Source organism: Cololabis saira, chromosome 11 (genome assembly GCF_033807715.1).
Source record: "Cololabis saira isolate AMF1-May2022 chromosome 11, fColSai1.1, whole genome shotgun sequence".
NCBI classification, from domain to species: Eukaryota; Metazoa; Chordata; class Actinopteri; order Beloniformes; family Belonidae; genus Cololabis; species Cololabis saira.
The window spans coordinates 25,393,085-25,410,622 of NC_084597.1; the positions used below are offsets into that span (position 1 = coordinate 25,393,085).

The following is a 17,538-nucleotide window of genomic DNA, read 5'->3' on the forward strand; positions in this document are numbered from 1 at the left end:
GCGTGTCCCATGTGAGCGAGCGTCAGGGACAAAATAAATTCCATTGCTTTATTTTCTATTGGACTGTCCTAACTGGCCGCGAGTTTAACGGTTTCAGTGTGGACAGAGAGCGTCCGATGTCACGCAACTCGACGCGATAGTCGGACGCTCGCATGCGTTTATGACACGGTGTAAACGACTCCCTGGGATCTTAAAGCCTGAATTACGGTTCTGCTGTAATACGGTTGCTGCTGGTGTTACCTAACGGGTAACACCAGAGCTACGGTGAGTGGCTCCGGTGAGTGGCTCCGGTGTTACCCGTTAGGTAACACTGGAGCAACCGGAGCCACTCACTGGAGCTCCGGTGTTACCCGTAGACAAATATAAGTAACATAAAAAATGAACGTCACTTACCGCTGACTCGTGTGCTGTTGCCGGGTCCGTACTGTTGGTACTGATCCTTTTATGAGGGTAAGTGTCGAAGCAAAACCTAATTTTTACTGTCCCTCGTTGTTGAAACAGCCCGAGGTGAAGTTGTTAGCACACACGATATACCGCTACGAAACAATGAGTTCTTGTCCCGGCGGAGTTAGTTGTGGGCGTGGTTTCACGCAGGGGAGGCCGACCTATGGAAATCGCTCCCCCCGTGACTCACGACGGGAGCAGAATCTGAACGGCTCGTAAAAGTCACAAGACACTGGAAGGATCATCCGGGCGGCTGTACACTGCAGAATTTGGTTGCTTTCCTCCTTCACTGCGTTGGCAGGGTGAGGGGAGACCACTTTATATATGTTAAAGCAAGAAAAAACGTGTTTTTCATAATAGCTCCCCTTTAAAGGCAAAACTGTTAAAGCATTTAGTGTCTGAAGTGTATAAGTTAAAGGGTCAAGAGAAGATTAGCCAAATCCTGGGATGCAGTCAACACAATGTGGACACTGACTCGATGTCTAATTTACTGTGACTCTCCTGTTATCAGTTTTCACTGTTCTCAGCACAATAGACCTCATTAATGTGGCCGATGCATTGAAGTTCGAGTAATGGTGGTATACTGATTGCTGAATTGAGAAGTAACAATGCCTCAGGGGTTTGTTACTCATTTCAGTTTACAGTACTTGAGAAATGTTTGGTCTTCATGGAGCTAGCTAGTGCTTAGCGGTGTCACACTTCTGTGTCTGTATGTAACACCTCTTTTTAAAGCTCAAATTGTACCTCTTTGTGATTATTTAGTTCAGAACTTGAACAATGTCTTCTCTTAGGATTTTTGCGATAGTATCTTGCTCATTCCTTAATATTGCTACACTCCCACAAGTTTTGGAGGAGACCCAAGCAGAAGAGCGGCTGCTTGCCAAGAATCTCTTTTTATGTTGCTTCAATTCCACATGTTAAACTCAGATTAGTTGAATAAGATGTGATCATTCTTCTGAATGAGCTCTGCTATTTTTTCCCCCCACATAATTCAGGCTTGTACCTGACAAATTAATTGACTATACGATATATATACATTTCACACATCATTTAGCAGATTATCTATCTGTGAAACCATTTTCATAGTTGAGAAGTTGAGCTTATTGTTTTCAGCTATTTTTCAATTTGAGCCCTAAAATATTCACTAACAAGACTTGCAGTATATATTAGGAAAACTCAACCCAATTACAGAGTAAAAATACAATATGAATAAAAGTGCAGCAAGGACACATTTTATAAAATTTTAAACACTCAATATGAAAGCAGTTTAGAAATTTTCTGATTAAAATCAAGCTAGAAAATTACAAATGCTTAAAGAAATCCATATAACAGTGGAACAAACTGTAATAATGCCTCTGTTAAAAAGGATAAGAGACTAAAATAGAGAGAAAAAGTGTTTCAAACTGAATTTTTAAAATGCAAAAATACAACAATATGGTTAGAGTAGCTCTGTTTTCTGAATCCGCAACGATTGGCTCATCTTGAAAATGGTGATATGCAAACCTCGAAGCTGCGTTCAGTTGGTGGCAGTGGGACCAGGATGCTGATAAAAGTAATATTTTGTCACTTAGCTTTTTCCTGCTCCCAGGATTCTGTTCAGCAGTGGGGAGTTGCGAGGGAGGGATGCAAGTGCTGGATGTTGGGGTGAGGGTGGGGGGCATGATTGGTTAGGGTCTTTCATTTTGTCATGTGATGTCCTTTTTTCATTTTTGGGCAGATTTTTCACTGCAGGGCTACTTCTATTCACTTGAATTTGTTATTTCTTGCATGGAGGAAGTTGATGAATTCAAATATCTGTGAGCAAGTGTGTGCACATTGCGCGTGAGCAGACAAAGCATGCGCCTCTCTGTTTGCAAGGGTTCTGCACTTTCATGGATGCTTCAGATCTTGCTGCCTCACAATTTGACAAAGCCGCAGAGCCAGGAGGGAGAGTGAGAGAGATGGAGAGATAATGGAGACAAGGTTAACACAATCTCTAATGAGTTTCCTTGGCTCTCTTTGCCTGTTTCTGGGTCAGGGTCCCTTTGGCTGAGAATGTGGGTGGACTAAGGACTGTTGAGCACAAAGGAACAGAGCCAAGGTTTACTGAAATAGATTTCCACATTATAGGGCCATCACCTACATAAAGATCTAATGGAGAAGAAAGTTTGAAAGTTATTTCTTATTGAGACAGAAACGGATGAAAGCTGATCAGGACAGCTAATGGTGTTGTTACAGTTCTTCAGTACGCCCACTCAAACACAAGCGGTAAAGCAAACCGCTGCTCTGAAAGGTCAGAGATCACTCGAGGCTTTAACGCCTCCAGTTAATAAGAAGCATATCACAAACCAATGAAAAGCGAGAACAGGTTTGACTTTTTATCTGATGGAGTCAGTCAACCACAAACAAGCACAGACCAGCGCTGTGACCAGCACCGGTAAATCCCCCTTTCTCTCTCTCGTAGTGAGGCTGCTCCTGCACTTACATTTCCAGGCAATCATCTTCAATCCATGGCAGGTATGGAGGAAGAGATAACATTAGCGAGACATCGCAGAGAGATATCATCTCGGTCGAGACATTATTTAGTGCTTCCAAAGCATTCATGAGGCAACCTCTGTCAGACAACAAGGCTCCAGCGTGTCCGCGCAGGCCAGAGAAGCAGATAGATATAACGGCATGGAAGAATTACTGATGGGCTGATAAACTCCTTTATCTGAACAGTCCTGAACAGTCTGCCTTCCTGTCCTGTTTCTGTCCTCTTGTGCTATGTTAGTGACTGTCTGCCTAACTCTATTTCGATGTATCAATCTGTGTCTGACTGACTGAGTTACTATCGCTGTCTCTCCCTTTCCCCCCTTCCTCTCTCTTACCTTATGTTTCGCACTGTGTCTCTGTCTCTATTACGCTGCCTTCTTTCTTTCACACTTGTGAATAATTAATGTCTACCGGTTCGATGGTAAGAATAGAACAGTTCTTGAGGTGACAAATGGGGTGGCGAATAGGCTTCATCCTTTCTTCAAAGAGTTCGAAAGTTAGCGAAGCACACCAGCATATTAGTGCTACTGCGAGCATTTGTTCGTGTTTGTGTGCGTGTGTATGCGTTTGCGCGTACGTGTGGAGTTGTGTGTATGTGATTTAAGACACGAAGATGAAAGGGAGTTGTAATTACAGGGAAGCGTATCTGTCTAGTGCAGAAGTATCCGAGGAATGGCACAAACTGGGCCAAAAGCCTGAGGTCATTAGATCTGCTGCGTGACTATGTGTATGCATTTAAGTGTCTGTGAGAGATAATGTGTGTGTGCGTGCGTGCGTGCGTGCGTGCGTGCGTGCGTGCGTGCGTGCTGAGAAAGAGATGCACACAGGAGAATAGCTTATAAATTTAGATTTGGAGAGTCAACCTCTGAACCCTGCTGCTCATTGTTGGCTACAAATCTCTCGCTGGTCAGCAGTAGCTGGTTGTGGTTCGACCACAGCATGGGCCAGTTTCTGAAAATGCATGCAGCCTTGTTTCCTGAGAGGAATCCCAGAACTTCCTGCTCTCCAAAATACACTTGTGTAAACATTCCAAAATATCAAATGATAGGGATTTCACTGAGTGCAGCGGGAATGGTTAATCCCATGCAATGGCTGTGGCTATAATACTCTCCCACTGTCTCTTGCCTGCCTTTCTTCTATTCCAAGTCATTCTTTCTCTTTCTTTCTGTGGTTTTTCTTCTTCTCTTTTGCACCCATCTCTCTTTTTAACTCTGTCCTCACCTCTCCCTCCATCTTGACGGTGTTTCTCTCTTCACAGTTGACGATGACTTCATTGGTCTGGGTGAGCTGCCAGAAACGTTTCCTTCAGACCCCCCAGAGCCCTTACCCGTGTTTTTGATGGAACCAGAAGAGGCCTACATAGTCAAGAACAAGCCAGTTAACCTGTACTGCAAGGCCACGCCAGCCACCCAGATATACTTCAAGTGCAACAGCGAGTGGGTGCACCAAAAGGAGCATACAGTGGAAGAAAGGGTTGATGAAAACTCAGGTGAGTAAAGACGAGCTATAGCTGCACTCTACAAGATATCATGTTGCCTATTATTATATCTAACAAATGTTATACCTGCAACCTGATCACTCCTGATTCAAAATCCCTTTTCTGAATGTTTTTTTCCCCCAAAAAATATCTGCTCTTGATTACAAAAACATTCTTTCACACATCCATCCATTAGCTTCCCGCACCTGACAATGGAGAAGGCTGGAGTTTATCCTGGATGACACTGAGCCAGAGGTTTGGTACAGGCTGGACAGGTTAGCAGTCTATTACAAGGCTAAAGCATAAGGGCAGGCACTCAATTACGCTCTTTGCCAATTTCAAAGAACTGACTAACCTAACATATATGTATTAGCTTGTCGGATGAACTCTAAGAATCACAGAGAGACATGAAAATGCCAAAAAGAGCAGCAGTGCCAAAGCCAGATGCTTCTTCCTCAGGGTGCAGTTTTGGATTGCTGCAATTAAGGAACCCACTTTAAAAGTAGCTGTTTTCTTTTATAGTCTTTTATGTTTGCCTATTTTAATTTTGTTGATTGTTAAGTTTGTTGCCACAGCTGTTAATATTTGTGCTGTATCTGTGCTTCCCTAGATGCATCTAATGTCTTTAGTCTGACCCTTCACCCCCTGAGCAAGTGCCCTCAATCATTCAGGTTAACTTGATACCACTTGTGGCCTCAGTAGTTTGCATTTATTCCCACAGTTGCCGTTTTCCAATTGCAACACATTGTGTGATCACAGCTAGCTCTTTTTTCAATCAACTTCGGAAAGGTCCACACCATCAATTACGCCCAGGGAACTGCATTAGAACAAAATCTGAGGCTGAATTAATTGACTGAAATTACAAAACATGAGCATAAACCTGCAGCTCTCATGTTTGGACATGTCTCCGTGAACTTAACTGTAGGCCTACCTGTACTGTGCAGGATAATAATATTTTGCTTCAGACTTGGCAATGATATTGCCTGTCGTCATCATTAAGCTATCAATTTATATGAATTAACATTTTTTCTTTAATGCAGGATTGTAAGCAACATTTGCTGCAAGATGTCTGCACAAACTCACAAAATACGCAAGCCATTGTGTTGCTGGCTACTCTGTTTAAGGAACTCATTGCATCACTCTATCTGAAGAAAAGTGTTGATTAACAGAGTCCTAATGATGACATGAAATTGGAATATCACAGCCACTTTCAGTTCTTTGATGTGTGAGTCTTAAAGGCTGTGCATGTTTGTTGGCATCTAAAGAAAGTGAAGGTACCGAGGCTCTAGCAGGGTTGTTTTCTAAAAACCTCAGCCCCTGAAGGCACCAGAGCCATTACACACAAAAGCCCAGCACTGATAGGCTGCATTCAGCTGCTGTATTGGAAATTGAGTTCTTTCTGTCGCCCACAGGTACCAATCACATTGCATTTACCCTTTTCATTCCACTGTTTTGCCACACACGTCTGCCGGCTCACAGAGACATACACTGTCAGTTTCTCCCTTACTTTAATGTGAATGTTGGGTCTTGTAACCCAACACACTTCAAGGAATGGAGGGCATGTTTTATTAAGATATGTGATAAAAATATACTTCTCAAGTGGCGTTAGAACAAAACTACATGACAAAACACGGAATTAGAAACAACAATCAGCATGTAAACAATAAGAGTGTTACCGGACTGGGAAAAGATGCAAAAGCAGGCACAAAGGTTTGTGCAGCAAGCACAGTATAGGTTTGGAAAAAGAGACCCCAAATAGTTTCATTTAGTGTGCAACAGGAGGAGTGCACAAATCTGAGCATGTGTTTCAGAGTAATGATTGTCACGAAGAAGAGGGATAGGGTAGCAGAGGCTCCTAGCCTTTGTTTCAGGAGGTTTTGTGCTAAAGCATCAACATGGAAAACAACCCACAGATCATACACACACCCACTCTACATAGCAATATCCACGGGCTATTTACAGCACAGATATTCATTCATTTATGCTCTTGCAATGCACACAAAACACACACTACACCACAAGAACGTGGTGGATGTGTGTACTCCTCTCAGCCCACTCCATTGCTCTCTGATTTCCCCAGATTGACAGAAAAGGAACACCGATAGAAACCGGTCAGCCCTGGTCAATACCACTAATAATGAGCCTGAAGAAATTGGATCTCTCGCTCCTTGATTTTTTTTTTTTCCCCCTTCCCTCTTGTCTCTTTTTTTCTGTGGCTTACTGTCATGTTGGAGAGAGCCAATGAGCTTATACAAATAACACAGAACGAAATGTTAAGAGACTGCAAGAGACTGAAGAGGGGAACTGCAGGCACTCATTTAGACTTCAGATTGCATCCACGGTGGATTTCTCCAGATGTTTTACATTCTCATTTGAAAACTATGTGCAGAACTGTCCACGGACTTTTAGCACTAAGACATTTAGATTACTATCCATCATGCATTAATGTCAGGGAAAAATTTGACTTGATTTCCTAGATTAATTTTCCAGTGTCATAATGACTCGAGATATTCAGCGAGAATCTTAAAAGGGACAGATTTGGCCAATTTGGCCAAAGGTGGATACAATTTCCTGAGGTGCTCATGAAGTGTCTCTGAGTTAACTTGGGCCCCACTTATGTGTTCCATGGAGTAGAGCCAAAGCTTCCCCATCTTCTGTTGAAATCAGTGCAACATCTACCCCTTTTCCACAAAACTGGTTCCAGGGCTGGTTCTGGGCCAGTGCTGAGTTTGGAACCGGGCTTTTTGTTTCCACTGACAAAGAACTGGTTCCGGGCCAGAAAATACGGCTCCAAGGTAGCAGGTAACTCTTTGCTGGGCTAGAGGAAAGAACCGCTTACTTGAGTGGAGGGGGGTGGAGTTGTTAGGACCAATGGCAAGACTGCAAGACGCCGCCATTTTCAAATAAGCGGCAAATAATATGCAGCAGTGGTCCGTGGAGGACACAACCTGTCTTTTAGCGATATGGTCCGCGGAGGGTGCTACGCGGACCAAGTCCGTATTACAGCAAAAATACGTTGTTGTTGCTTCAACTTTCGCGCCAGTGTAAACGCAGTGACGTAACTGACGTTTGCAGTGACATAATGACGTGGCTCCCCTTAGCACCCCGAACTATGAAAAAGTAAACCGGTTCTCAGCTGGTTCGCAAGTTTAACGATTTGTGAACCAGTACCAGCACTGCCCCAGAACCACCCCTGGAACCGGTTTAGTGGAAAAGGGGTACCATTACAGGTAACGAGTGGAGGACAGAGGAGCCTCTTAAAGAAGAAGTTACAGGTCTGTGAAAGCCAGAAATCTTGCTTGTTTGTAGGTGACCAAATACTTATTTTACTGAGGAATTTACCAATTAATTTAGTAAAAATGCTACATGTGATTTCCTGGATTATTTCCCCCCATCTGTCTCTCATAGTTGAAGTGTACCTATGATGAAAATTACAGGCCTCTCTCATCTTTTTAAGTGGGAGAACTTGCATAATTGGTGGCTGACTAAATACTTTTTTGCCCCACTGTAACTGTGAAGGAGTATTTCTGTAGGTGTGTGTGTGTGTGTGTGTGTGTGTGTGTGTGTGTGTGTGTGTGTGTGTGTGTGTGTGTGTGTGTGTGTGTGTGTGTGTGTGTGTGTGTGTGTGTGTGTGTGTGTGTGTGTGTGTGTGTGTGTGTGTGTGTGTGTGTGTGTGTGTGTGTGTGTGTGTGTGTGTGTGTGTGTGTGTGTGTGTGTGTGTGTGTGTGTGTGTGTGTGCGCGTGCGTGCGTGCGTGCGTGCGCCAACCCATTCAGTGTTGATCTGCCTCTTGCCTTATGAGAGCTGGGCTAGGCCCCAACACATCCCTTTGACCCCAGATAGCGACGAGGGTGCATAGTTAATAGATAGATGGAAAAATCTCTTTTGATCTGATATTGTAACAGAAAAAACATAAAAGCCCTCCATTTTTTTTTGTACTGGATGAACCAAATATTTGCATAATAAAAACCAACTGGCTGAAAGCCAAATAATTGCGTCATCAGTAGATGCAGTACAATCAGCAGTATGGATGTTGTAACTACTCACCTCCAGCTCTCTATGAAGAAATTGTCCACCATTACATGTCACACCCAAAGATTTTAGTGGATGTAAATCAAACATGGCACATCAGATTTGAAAAAAAATTCACAGGGTATAAAACTAACCTTAATCAACTCCTGTTTAACATGAAATCACACTTTTCCATATATATAGCCTATATATATATATATATATATATATATATATATATATATATATATATATATATATATATATATATATATATATGTAATTCTTTTTTTTTTGTTCTCTTATTTCACAGTCATGATTCACCATTAGACCATTGCCTTGCCATCTCCTGTATTCTGCAACATTTGCCTTCCAGTGTTGAGGACTGGCTATAGTCTCTTGTGAGCAAAACAAGCATTGATCTGAGAAAATGCACAGCAAGTTAATTATAAACAGCTGGTGTAATATACACCAGAGACAGCTTGTCACTTTCTGAGATAGGAGGTAGAAGATCAAACAGGAGTACTCTTCATCTCCATAGATAATCCAAGCATTCACTCCTCCTTCCTCCTCCTCCAGATCGTCTTCAATGGCCCACGCCTCCTCTCTTTCCTAACTGGTATGATCAATAATGTTAGCTAGTGCTAAAATGAGGAGCTAGGCTAGCTCACAATAATAGCCTCATTAATCTTGAATCATCTCAAATGAAGCACCTAGCGTCAGCCAACCATGAATGCAGCATATTGTAGAATAATTTCAAGAGCTAATGGCTGCATTGACAGGTGTGAAGTAGCCCCTTATTACAATCATTTTGTCTCTCATTAAATCCAAGTTGAGCAGTCATTTCTGTTCTGTTGTCATAACTGTAATGCTATGCTGTATGAAAACTGCTAGCTGTGAAAACCCTGTAACAGAATTCAGAGTAGGCCTACTGATATGTTTTGAAGCTTTATATAAACTTCATATTTAGCCGCAAAAAAGCCGTAAATTCATGAATTACTCTAAAAGGGGATGTGGCATTTTTTCAAGTTGCCGTGTTTTGCTGAGGTATTAAATGTCTCTGATGCAATTTGGTTGAAATGCCAACAAAATTTTGCAGCGCAAATGCTCTATGCTGGTGCAACTGTGTTGTTTAGGAGTTTAAGAGTAGTGACTTCATTATAGTCAAGGAATTGATCTCAGGATTTTTTTCCCCCATGTGTCCCCTTTAAGGTACTCTGGTAGGGTATCTGGTCAACACAAGCATATTAAAGCAGCACTTTTCCACCTTAATATAATATTTCCAGAGTCATTGTGATGGTACATCAACTTACAACAGGTTTAATGACACCTCTGTCATGGTCTGAGGAGTTCTGTATCGCCTTCACTGGCACTATGTAACTTTGAGGTAGATGGTACGTCATATGTCACTTCCCCCTCCTTCCCGATTTGTAGTCGAGACGAAAGCTGGGCGGGACGTGGAGCGCAGAGCTCAGCAGAAGCTGGTATCATGGCCGAAGCAGCGAAAAAACCGAAGAAAATAAAAGTTTTATCGGAGGAGGCGAAAAAAGAAAGCGGGAGAGTAACAAGCTAAATGCCCGGACAAGAATAAACATTGGCCCAGCGTTCACTCGCTGGCATGGTTTTGGTAATTCTGAAATTACTGACAATATCAACAACCGACACATAGAATAATAATAGTGATCATAAAATTGTGTAATTCGCAATGAGGAAGCTTTATAAAATAATAATACAATTGAATAGAATTACAGCACTAGAGAGAAGATTGCAATGCAAAGAAAATGTATAGAACATTTCTAGTATTTTTCCTGAGAACTGTAAAATTGTGCAGGGCTGATCTGCAAAATATAAGGAATGGGCATTCAGTTATTCACAGGTTATAAAGTATTTTTTTATTTTGTCAGTAAGTATGTTGGACTATCGTATGAGTTTGTAGGGCACATTATCTCGCTGAATCCGGACAGGGGGGCCGGGGTCTCCTCCCAGAGGGACATGCCTGGAACACCTCCCTAGGGAGGCGTCCAGGAGGCATCCGGTACAGATGCCCAAGCCACCTCAACTGACTCCTCTCAATGTGAAGGAGCAGCGGCTCGACTCCGAGCTCCTCCCGGGTGACCGAACTCCTCAGCCTATCTTTAAGGGAGCATCCAGCCACCCTGCGGAGGAAACTCGCTTGTATTTGCGATCTCGTCCTTTCGGTCACTACCCAAAGTTCATGACCATAGGTGAGGGTAGGTGCGTAGATTGACCGGTAAATCGAGAGCTTCGCCTTTCGACTCAGCTCCTTCTACACCACGACGGTCCGGTACATCGACCGCATAACTGCGGACGATGCACCGATCCGTCTGTCAATCTCATGCTCCATCGTTCCCTCACTCGTGAACAACATCCCGAGATACTTGAACTCCTCCACCTGAAGTAGGACTTCTCCACCCACCCGGAGAAGGCACGCCACCCTTTCCCGATGGAGAACCATGGCCTCGGTTTTGGAGGTGCTGATTCTCATCCCTGCCGCGTCGCAGTCGGCCTCAAACCGCCCCAGCACATGCTGAAGGTCCCGGTCCAATGAAGCCAACAGGACAACATCATCCACAAAAAGCAGAGATGAAATTCTGAGGTTCCCAAACCGGATCCCCTCCGGCCCCTGGCTGCGCCTAGAAATCCTGTCCATAAAAATTATGAACAGGACCGGTGACAAAGGGCATGCTGCCGAAGTCCAAAATGCACCGGGAACAAGTCTGATCTACTGCCGGCAATGCGAACCAAACTCCTGCTCCGATCATACAGAGACCGGACAGCCCCCTTAATAGAGGGCCCTGGACTCCATACTCACTGAGCACCCCCCACAGAATGGCACGAGGGACACGGACAAATGCCTTCTCCAGATCCACAAAACACATGTAGACTGGTTGGGCAAATTCCCATGCACCCTCGAGCACCCTTCGGAGGGTATAGAGCTGGTCCAGTGTTCCACGACCGGGACGAAAACCGCATTGTTCCTCCTGAATCCGAGGTTCAACTATCGGCCATATTCTCCTCTCCAGTACCCTGGGGTAGACTTTCCCGGGTAGGCTGAAAAGTGTGATCCCCCTATAGTTGGAACACACTCTCCGGTCCCCATTTTTAAAAAGAGGGACCACCACCCCGGTTTGCAACTCCAGCGGTACTGTCCCCTTCCTCCATGCAATGTCGCAGAGGCGTGTCAACCACGACATCCCTACGACATCCAGAGACTTGAGGTACTCAGGACGGATCTCATCCACCCCCGGTGCCCTGCCACTGAGGAGCTTACGAACTACCTCGGTGACCTCGGCTTGGGTGATGGATGAGCACGTCCCCACTCTCTGCTTCCTCAATGGAAGGCATGTCAGTCGGGTTGAGGAGATCCTCAAAGTATTCCTTCCACCGTCCGACGATGTCCCCAGTCGAGGTCAACAGCTCCCCACCCACAGCATAAACGGTGCCGGCAGAGTACTGCTTCCCCCTTCTGAGGCGCCGAACGGTCCTCCAGAATTTCCTCGAGGCCGACTGAAAGTCTTCCTCCATGGCCTCACCGAACTCCTCCCAGACCCGAGTTTTTGCCTCCAGGACCGCCCGAGCTGCGGCTTGCTTGGCCTGCCGGTACCTATCTACTGCGTCAGGAGTCCCACAGGCCAACATAGCCCGGTAGGACTCCTTCTTCAGTCTGACGGCATCCTGTACTTCCGGTGTCCACCACCGGGTTCTAGGATTGCCGCCACGACAGGCAACAGAGACCTTGCGTCCACAACCTTGAGCCGCTGTGTCGACAATGGAGGCAGAGAACATGGTCCACTCGGACTCAATGTCCCCTGCCTCCCACGGGATCTGAGAGAAGTTCTCTCGGAGGTGGGAGTTGAAAATGTCCCTGACAGAGGGCTCGGCCAGACGTTCCCAACAGACCCTCACAATCCGTTTGGGTCTGCCCGGTCTGTCCAAACTCCTCCTCCGCCAGCGCATCAAACTCACCACCAGGTGGTGATCGGTTGACAGCTCAGCCCCTCTCTTCACCCGAGTGTCCAAGACATGCAGCCGAATGTCAGATGAGACGACAACAAAGTCGATCATTGACCTCCGGCCTAGGGTGTCCTGGTGCCACGTGCACTGATGGACACCTTTATGCCTGAACATGGTGTTCGTTATGGACAAACTGTGACTAGCACAGAAGTCCAACAACAAAACACCGTTTGGGTTCAGATCGGGGAGGCCGTTCCTCCCAATTACGCCTCTCCAGGTATCCCTGTCATTGCCCACGTGAGCGTTGAAGTCCCCCAGTAGAACAATGGAGTCCCCAGTTGGAGCACTATCAAGTACCCCTCCCAGGGACCCCAAGAAGGCCGGGTACTCCGCACTGCTGTTCGGCCCGTAGGCACAAACAATAGTGAGAGACCTTTTCCCGACCCCAAGGCGCAGGGAAGCAACCCTCTCGTTCATCGGGGTGAACTCCAACACATATGGCGACTGAACTGAGGGGCTATAAACAAGCCCACACCAGCCCGCCGCCTCTCACCCTGGGCAACTCCAGAGTAGTGGAGGGTCCAGCCCCTTTCAAGGAGCTGGGTTCCAGAGCCCAAGCTATGTGTGGAGGTGAGCCCGACTATCTCTAGCCGGTATCTCTCAACCTCACGCACAAGCTCTGGCTCCTTCCTCCCCAGCGAGGTGACATTCCATGTCCCCACTGTGAGGGTTTTGGTCCAGGGATTGGGTCGTCGAGGCACCCCGCCATGACTGCTACCCAGTCCCCATTGCACCGGCCTCTCACGGCCCTTCCTGCGGGTGGTGGGCCTACAGGAAGGCGGGCCCACGTCGCCATTTTGGGCTGAGCCCGGCCGGGTCCCATGAATTTCTAATAGCAAAAACAATCAAAAGCTTGTTTTTAAGACATTCAAGGCCTGGTTAAAATAGGTATTAGTTGCCATAATAGGTCCCCTTTAAGTGTTCATGCATTATGTTACCTATCATTTACTTTTTATTTTTCATTCCAATGTATATACTGTTTATATTTCATAATGATATATTTTTTACTTTTTTTTACCCTTTCCCTGCATGTGTGTGTTGAGTGTACTGCTGCTGCACAAAGTGAATTTCCCCATTTAGGGAGAAATAAATGACTATCTTATCTTATCTTATCTTATCTTATCTTATTCTTAAATGCACACATTGGTTTGAGATGTTGAGAATTTTGAGGATCGATTCATTACTTCCATTAGGGATTCTTCTTTTGTTACACTCAATGGGTCACTTTCCCAACATCACCTCCATCTTTGACATTCTTAAACCAACAAAACATCCTCTTCCTCAAGGCAAATGCATTGGCATAAGTCAGTCCCTCGCACATTCATGTAGACACATAGCGTATATACAGAGGGGAGTGGTGACACGCACACACACACGGCAGCTCCTCTGCCTATCGGCACACTGCGTAAATTTTACATGAGGGTTAAGCTGGTATGTGGGATGTCACTTTGCCTCATGTGTGCCGGAACAAGAAGGCTGTGTTAATGCACTGAACCTGAAATAAAATGGCATGTTCATTTTTCTAACCATCCATTTCTAGAAACATTTTCCATTCAGCCAGAATTTCCGACACCTAGGGTTAGGGTGCCTGTATATACTGTGTATATATATATATATATATACTGTGTGTGTGTGTGTGTGTATATATGTGTATATATATATATATATATATATATATATATATATATATATATATATATATATATATAATTTTTTTTTTTCAGTCTATTTCTTTGTTTGTGTTTCAACAATGATCCCTAAGTAATGAATCAAATTGCAAAAAAATATTGAATTACGGACTGAATGCACCATGGGAGACTGATGAGTCAATGATCTATGACGCCTTTCAAGGTAGTACATGATAATGATGTCACAAAGACAACAGTCGGCATCCCCTACATGCTCTGTTAAAAAAGGAGGAGTTGCTAATGTTAATTTGATAAAAGTACAAGGCACTCAAATATCAAATTTTATTCACTCTATTTGACTGTATTTCTTTGATCAAACAAAACAACAACAAAGTATGGAATTGTTGCTCTAAAGAATGTTACAGACATTGTTACAGGGTATTGCTGTAAATCAGCAAAATGGAAAATCCTGCTAATCACTTTGTTGCCACTCTAAACTTGTTGCCTGCTCATAAGTCAATGTTTATGACCAGAATCCAATATATTTATTACAACTAAAACAAACACGGTCCCCTCATCCTCTTAACAACAAACATTTCTACAGGTTTTTCCACTTCAGTGCATTATTAGTAATAGTACAATAATCCCCACCAAAAGAAAAAAAGAAAGAAAGTGAGTTCAGTATGAGAACCAGTGGTTTAATGAACAGAGATTATCTATCAATCCATCAATTTTAGTCTAGTCGTACTCTGGTGAAGAGTTGAGTACGCCCTAGGCAGGTGGCCAGTCTGTCACAGGGTAAACAGGGTCTCTGTTATGGTCAATTTTCAACGTGGTGATAACTACACAGACTAGTGATGGTGATGTAATGTTACAGGCAATGTTTCCTATGCACACAAAAAACCTCATAGTAGCAAATGTCCTAGTCCTCTCTCACATCACTGCTAACCAGGTACAGGAGCATGACAGTTCCAGGAAAATGACATCAACTTGACTTTTTTACCAAAAGGTGGCCCGTATCTAAATCCAATAGAGCTGCACTTTTGGGGGATTAGGTGGCATGGCATGTTCTCAGCATGAATGTTTTTCTAGTAATAAAAATTTAAAAATATCCAGAACTTTTGAAGCATAACTGAAAAAGAGTTTCCAACAAGAATCCATGTAAAATTCAAACTGTTCTGCCCAGCAGCTGAATTAAAGGGACTATTTTCTCAATTTTAATGGTAATGTAATTGTTGCAAATTTTGTCTATTTTTATAATCATTATTATTATTGTTGTTTTTGTCAAAAAAATAACATTAATTTCTTTTTAATCAAGTTCTAAATGTATTTAATGTGTCTTCTATTTGGTTTTAACTAATTTAGCGATGGGGAAGATAATAAACTATATTTTGAGGATATGGCTGTATTTGTTTATCTTTCACTTCATTTTCAAAAAAAGATGCTTAATGTTGTTCACCTTTTTTATTTTGATCCTGCTGCAGACTTATACCTGCAGAGATACATTTAGATCTGCAATAGCGGCGCCTCTCTGTAGTCGATGCTTTCTTGGCCGCTGGCTGTACTGCTGATAGGAAATACCAGCACCGGTTACAATCCAAAATAAGCATGATGTTGCATGGAAGCATGAGTATCTTCAGTGAATGTTGTTGCATGGCATAATATATGCATATGTATAAATGCATAATTCATTTTCTCACACACATGAACATATATGGACAACCCTGATATACACATGCTGTGGCAGCAACATAATCTTCTTTGGAGTGGCAGCTGTGGGTAGTGGCATTTGTTCTGGGGAAGATTTGTTTGTTTGGGTCCTGGCACCCAAATGAGCAGTAATCAGTGGAGTTAGCAAACAGGATTGTGTTCGCCATGACGCCGAGAATCCGCCCCCACTGGGCCCGGACGTAAACAGCTTAGCACTAAGGCTTTAGAGTCAGGCCTTACTGACACACATTGTGTGAGGTTATGGTGTTTGATTTTAACCATTTATTTTTTAGTGTTTAGTTTTTCATCTGTTTCCTGTCAGTTATTATGAACTTCACACCATCCTTTTTTTCCTCCTTGCCTCTCCCCCCATCCTCTCTGTCCTTCCTCGCAGGCCTGGTTGTAAGAGAGGCCAGCATAGAGATCACCCGGCAGCAGGTGGAGGAGCTGTTTGGGCCAGAGGACTTCTGGTGTCAATGTGTGGCCTGGAGCTCTGCTGGGACCACCAAGAGCCGAAAAGCTCACGTTCGCATCGCCTGTGAGTGACCATTTTTCAGTTGTGATCTTCTTCCGTAATCTTTGTATTCCTCGCCAAACAAAACCTTCAGACTGCAGACAAAAAATGCTTCTCACAGATGGACTTGTGTACCATCACAGATTCTGGAAATATTTGTGGATAAGGATTTCAAAGGCATTGGATTTAAGTGTTCGTCAGTAGAAACTCTGAGGAATTGGTTTCTCTGGGCACAGTGTAAACCTTGAGAGGAATAGCAGACGAAAGAGTGAGCTAAAGAAGTTTTTATCTGCAGTGGAGAAGCAATATGGTGCATGTTTACACCACTGTTCTGTCTTTTTTTTTTTCCTGCGTGGTCCTCATTTGTTCTCTGTCTCTGTATTTGTCCTCCTACTGAAAAGCACAGTGCAATTGTTTCCAAGTAATGAGAAACATTCTGTGCTGGCTCTGAAATGTGGGTTCATTTTAACTGTTTCCCCAAAGGATATTCCAATGAGAATCCGAAAAGTAATGAAACCCCAGAAGACTTGATGCGGGATCACGTAACTATTTAAATCATTCCTCAGCTGTTTGTCTCCCATCTTCCTCATGGTATCTTGTGTATTCCCTTTATTTCAAAAACTCTTAGCTATTCATATTACGTCTTACATACTGACCTGGTGAGTTAGAACAGTGCCCCTGAGTCTCCCACCATGTTGGCTCTCGTTGCTCCACCTCCTATAATCTACCGTGATGAGCAGCCTGCCAGAACTAACCTATCCCTCAAATCACAATGGACCCTTCTTTTACTCCCATTAGCTTCTGCTGAATGAATTAGCTCCTCTGCTGGGCTTTCTATCCGGGCAGGCTTCTGGCCGGTTCCAGATTCTATCCTGTTTGGCTAATGGAAACTGGGGTTGTTTTCCTTCTCCTCTCCCATCATCCAAACATATACAGTTTAATCACTGAGTCACAGCCAGCTCTTGTTAGCTAAGAGGTTGCTGTACTTAAGAAGGAACATTCAGAGTTACTAAGTTTAAAAAAAGAAGTGTTAAGAGTCTGGTGAGAGGAAGAGAGAACATTCAGGGCCCCTCTGATCCCCCTTCCTCAATGTGAAGTCCATAAAAATGCTTTAATTGCCTTTCATTTTGGGAGGAAGTGATTGCTTACCAAAAAGAGGCAGTAAAAGAATGTGCTGAGAAATTGAATCGGCCAATCACATTAATT

At 43.9% G+C, this 17,538-nt stretch overlaps 1 protein-coding gene across 2 annotated transcripts in view; it reads left to right on the forward strand.

Annotated features, from left to right (window-relative positions):
• The window catches only part of unc5cb (unc-5 netrin receptor Cb), a 133,315-nt gene that overhangs the window by 67,492 nt on the left and 48,285 nt on the right, over positions 1–17,538 (forward strand). For both annotated transcript variants that reach the window (XM_061734157.1, XM_061734158.1), the window contains exons 2-3: positions 4,217–4,447; positions 16,213–16,356. In XM_061734157.1, the coding sequence (XP_061590141.1) occupies positions 4,217–4,447; positions 16,213–16,356 (375 nt within the window). The remainder of the gene's footprint in view (positions 1–4,216; positions 4,448–16,212; positions 16,357–17,538) is intronic.